Source organism: Priapulus caudatus, unplaced genomic scaffold, assembly GCF_000485595.1.
Source record: "Priapulus caudatus unplaced genomic scaffold, Priapulus_caudatus-5.0.1 Scaffold128, whole genome shotgun sequence".
In the NCBI taxonomy this organism is placed as follows: domain Eukaryota; kingdom Metazoa; phylum Priapulida; class Priapulimorpha; order Priapulimorphida; family Priapulidae; genus Priapulus; species Priapulus caudatus.
Genome location: NW_014577189.1, coordinates 310,459 through 314,955, shown reverse-complemented (window position 1 = coordinate 314,955; position 4,497 = coordinate 310,459). Strand labels below are relative to the sequence as shown.

At 43.7% G+C, this 4,497-nt stretch overlaps 1 protein-coding gene across 1 annotated transcript in view; it reads right to left on the bottom strand.

Annotated features, from left to right (window-relative positions):
- Nucleotides 1–4,497, bottom strand: part of LOC106805821 (CLIP-associating protein 1-like) — a 159,564-nt gene that overhangs the window by 118,358 nt on the left and 36,709 nt on the right. Inside the window, exon 3 of the mRNA XM_014807563.1 lies at nucleotides 3,399–3,477. Within this exon, the coding sequence (XP_014663049.1) occupies nucleotides 3,399–3,477 (79 nt within the window). The remainder of the gene's footprint in view (nucleotides 1–3,398; nucleotides 3,478–4,497) is intronic.

The window sequence follows — 4,497 nt, the reverse complement described above, 5'->3', positions numbered from 1 at the left end:
AACATGTGGGTCAAACGGTTCCTGAGTTATCGTTGACTGTAGCCAAATGTTGACGGACGAACGGACGGACGGAGGGATGGACGGACGGACGTACGACGGACGACGACTCATGGCAATAGCTCAGCTTGACGATGCCAAGGTGAGCTAAAAATATTATAACGAAAGATGAACTGGCGTGCAGACGGACAACGGGTAGAAAAAGATCGATAGAGAAAGTGTGATCGAAAGGAAGAAGTACGACGTTGGAAAGATATAGAGGGTATGGCGAAAGAGAAAAGGAGTGTGAAGAAGAAACGTGGAAGCGAGAGAGAGGGGGAGACGAAGGGAGGGAGGGAGGGATGAGGCGGGAGAGAGAGAGAGAGCACGGGGAGAAAGGGCATAAAAGCTGCACAGCTATATCAGCATTTAAACAGTTTCTAACCTAGTGTTTCCGGCTTTCATAGACCAATTTATCTCACAATCTCCCTTTAAAAAAAATAGAAGCCATCTCTATTACCAAACCCTGCACTTAAGGCAGGAAACACGTCTGCCATGACGCACAGACTATTTTCCACTCTCATCTTCTCAGAAAAGATTGTTCTGTTTTGGAAACAATATTAATATTCTAAACTCCCCTGTTTATTCAGATATTTGTTTAAGCTTCAGTAACGAGAGATTTCATGAAGAATTTTTGCTGCAATACTGAACAGATCTGCATTTCATTTATCTATATGAAATGCAGATCTGTTACAGTTCAGTATTGCAGCAGAGCGATTTATGAAATCGCTCGTTACTGAAGCTCAAAAAATATCCATTCACCCAAAAATCACCCAACAAAAAGAAACTTCCGTAACATAAGTGACACCGGACTCTTGCTCTGTTGGTTAGCTATTCTAGAAGGAGTACACCTTTGTCAATCAGAAAAGTCAATCTGTAAGTGTACTTAGCGGTGTATGAGGTCACGAAACAAAGTCAAAGGTAAAATAACTGCAAGCGCGTGAACAAGACAAATAACATTTCCGCAATCTATGTAACCCTGGCATGCAGTTGTTTGGCAGCGGAATTTCAAGGTAGGGGTTCATTAGTATTTCATTAGATAATCACGGGCTGAAAGGATGGTTGTGTTTCCCTTCATTGTATCCCCCGCGACGAAGTCGGCGGAGATACTATGGTTTCATGTCTCCCCAGCCGCCGCCGCCGCCGCCGCCGCCGCCGCCGCCACTCGGTCCGCGGCAGAGAATTTCCCTTCCGCTCTATAACTCGACCCCTAATTGACCTAGCGTGACCAAACTTGGTATACTTACACATCTTGGGGAGAAGGTGTGCAGAGTACCAAAACCAGGTCACTGCGACCTTTATTTGACCTTTACCTTGACCTTGATCATATTTCCCTTCCACTCTATAACTCGGCCCCTAATTGACCTAGCGCTACCAAACTTGGTATACTTACACATCTTGGGGAGAAGGTGTGCAGAGTACCAAAACCAGGTCACTGCGACCTTTATTTGACTTTTACTTCTAACTCGGCCCCTAATTGACCTAGCGCTACCAAACTTGGTATACTTACACATCTTGGGGAGAAGGTGTGTCGCGTACCAAAACCAGGTCACTACGACCTTTATTTGACCTTTACCTTGACCTTGATCATATTTCCCTTCCACTCTATAACTCGGCCCCTAATTGACCTAGCGCTACCAAAACCAGGTCACTACGACCTTTATTTGACCTTTACCTTGACCTTGATCATATTTCCCTTCCGCTCTATAACTCAGCCCCTAATTGACCTAGCGCGAGCAAACTTGCTATACTTACACATCTTGGGGAGAATTAAGGTGTGTTGCGTACCGAAACCAGGTCACTGCAACCTTTATTTGACATAAACCTTGACCTTGACCATATTTCCCTTCTGCTCTATAACTCGGCCCCTAATTGACCTAGCGCGAACAAACTTCGTATATTTACACATCTTGGAGAGAACACGGGGGATACATGTAGTTGGCGACAACTGCCCTTTCTAGTTTCATATGTTGTTACTGTTAGGGTAAATTAACTTCATATGCTACGAGCCTGTCTGTCAATTATAGTGCATGCACCTACGATATCTGAGAACATCTATAAGTTATGTATAGATAGACCTAGCTAATGTTCGCCTACGTCAGTCCACAGTGTCTGACCAAGGTCTGAACGAATTTTTCAATTTGCTACTGGTTGGCAATGAAACGAAATCAAAGGCAGAAGTATGTGAAACGCACCAGAACGAGTCAATTTCCTATTTGCACGAGCGAAAAGACCCAATATTATTCGACTCTCTCACAAGACAAGAACGCAGATGAAGGGATATTACCAGTGCTTACGGTTTCAGAAAACCAAAATCAAATTCCTCTTGATCAAATGATGCGGATTATAATAGAATGAAATTCCCTCATCATACTGCTAACTGCTGTCGAAAGCAGCACAGATAACTGCTTTAGATCAATAGCTACCAGCACTGCCACTCTAAGAATCAAATCTCACCAATGTTTTAGGCAAAGAAATGGCCGACTACTGTACGTCACACGTGTCATATGATACAGCACATCTTTATATCAGCCATGGTGCAACAGTAGCTGATAGTATAGGGTTAAATAGCTTCGACATTTACATAATGTACAGGTATATATATGTATTGATAGCAATATTTACAGTCATTTACAGTGTATATGACTACGTTCTGCTAAAATATGAGCCCTGGGTCAGTGGACCGGTATTTATTTACCCTACACGTTTCCCAGACAAGAAAGAACACTGGTCATATTCCACGTAAACAACAATGCATGGACCCATCCCCCTCCCCCATCGTATGACGTGTGGTGGGATCATCTAACGGTCAGGCTTTTGTAAGGTTGCGAATTAACATAAGGTAAAAGTGAAGGTTAAAGATTACAAATGTAATTTGTAGGTGTGAGTCTTGGCTTGAATGTTTAAGGTAAGATTAAGGTTAAACGTTTAAGTTAACAGATTTACGATTAGAGTGTATAGGCGATCGTATGTAGAGCTTACTAAAGACTGGTCCATTACCTACGAAATAATAGCTATATCTAGCAAACTACTAAGGTTGCACTTACTACAACTATCCAAATTCAACAATAGCTATCCTGACCAAATTCATGTATCAATTATGTCCTGTTTTAGCATCTAAAATTGCGTCCAGTACAACCGATACACTTGTCTTTATCACAACACATATTTGTGAGATAAAATGGCCAGAGTTGTGTACTTAACGATCCCCCTACGAGGTCAGAGTCCAGGACTTTGCATAGTTAATGCTGCTTTACAGCGCTTAGCTACAATGCGACCTAGTGATTTTGGAAGGGTAGTAGATGTATAGGTCGAGGCAGGGTTAGGGAGTGGTGTGAGAGACGTACGACAACGTTGCTCACCGGAGTTGATCTGATGACGGAAGTTTTCTTCTTGCGACTCGGCCAGCAACTTTAGCGCCTCGAGCCCGTGCATCGCCACCTGCAAAACACACACAAACAATGGTCAGTCGCGAAAGACGTGCGCTTTCAGTCATATATGTAGAATTTAGATACAATATTGTAACCGAACAGAGTAGGTTGGTTTATCCTGCTCTGTTGGGTTACCTTATTGTACCTTTGCATAATTATACAATCATGACAGAAATTATACAGCTCTGAAACATGGTTGAGCCTAATGCACACATCAGATTTTATATGCAATACAAGAAAAACATTAGTTATAGGGGTTTATAAGATGATATATGTCATATTCGACATGGGCTTTAGTAAATCAAGCCTTATTACTTTAATATAGATAGGCACACAAACAGCACACACGCAGCCTGATTCCGAAAGTCCCAGTAGTTTTCACGCGTTGATTGTCAACTACTCACACAGTCAGTCTTAGCGCACATACACATGAAAACGTGAACAAATTCTACTGCATCCCTCCTGGCCCCCTCCTCCTCCTCTAGCTTCCACACCACGCGCTGCTCCTAGACTTCTACCAGTACAGCCTCAGCACACTCTATCGCTGGCAAGTTATTGTCATCGAGCAAATATTTCATCTGTCATTACATGACAAGCCGCTGTCGGTGCTACACATGCTGTGTCCGCGGCGGCGGCGGCGGCGGCGGGGGGGGGGGGGGCTATTGCACACGTATGTACATACATGCGTTGATTCTCCCTGGCGTGCGTGCGCGTGGGGGAAGGATGCTACGTTCGCTCTCAGCCGGCCTCCGCCGCTTCCACCGCACCGAAGTGATTGCACGTAAGGAAAATCGAACGTGTGCGCTCTATACGTACGTACACTACACCTGCAGCTATTCGCGGTTTCTCTCTGGAAAGTTACTTACTCTGTACTATTTGATAAACCGCCGGAGAACAGCCTCTACAGTAGCCAGCTCGCTAATTCCCTTCTAAACAGTTATTTTACCCATATAAACGTGTATAATATATATATAAACGCAATTGTGGCTTCCCGTGATGAATCACACTTTGGTAATTGATCACCCGGATG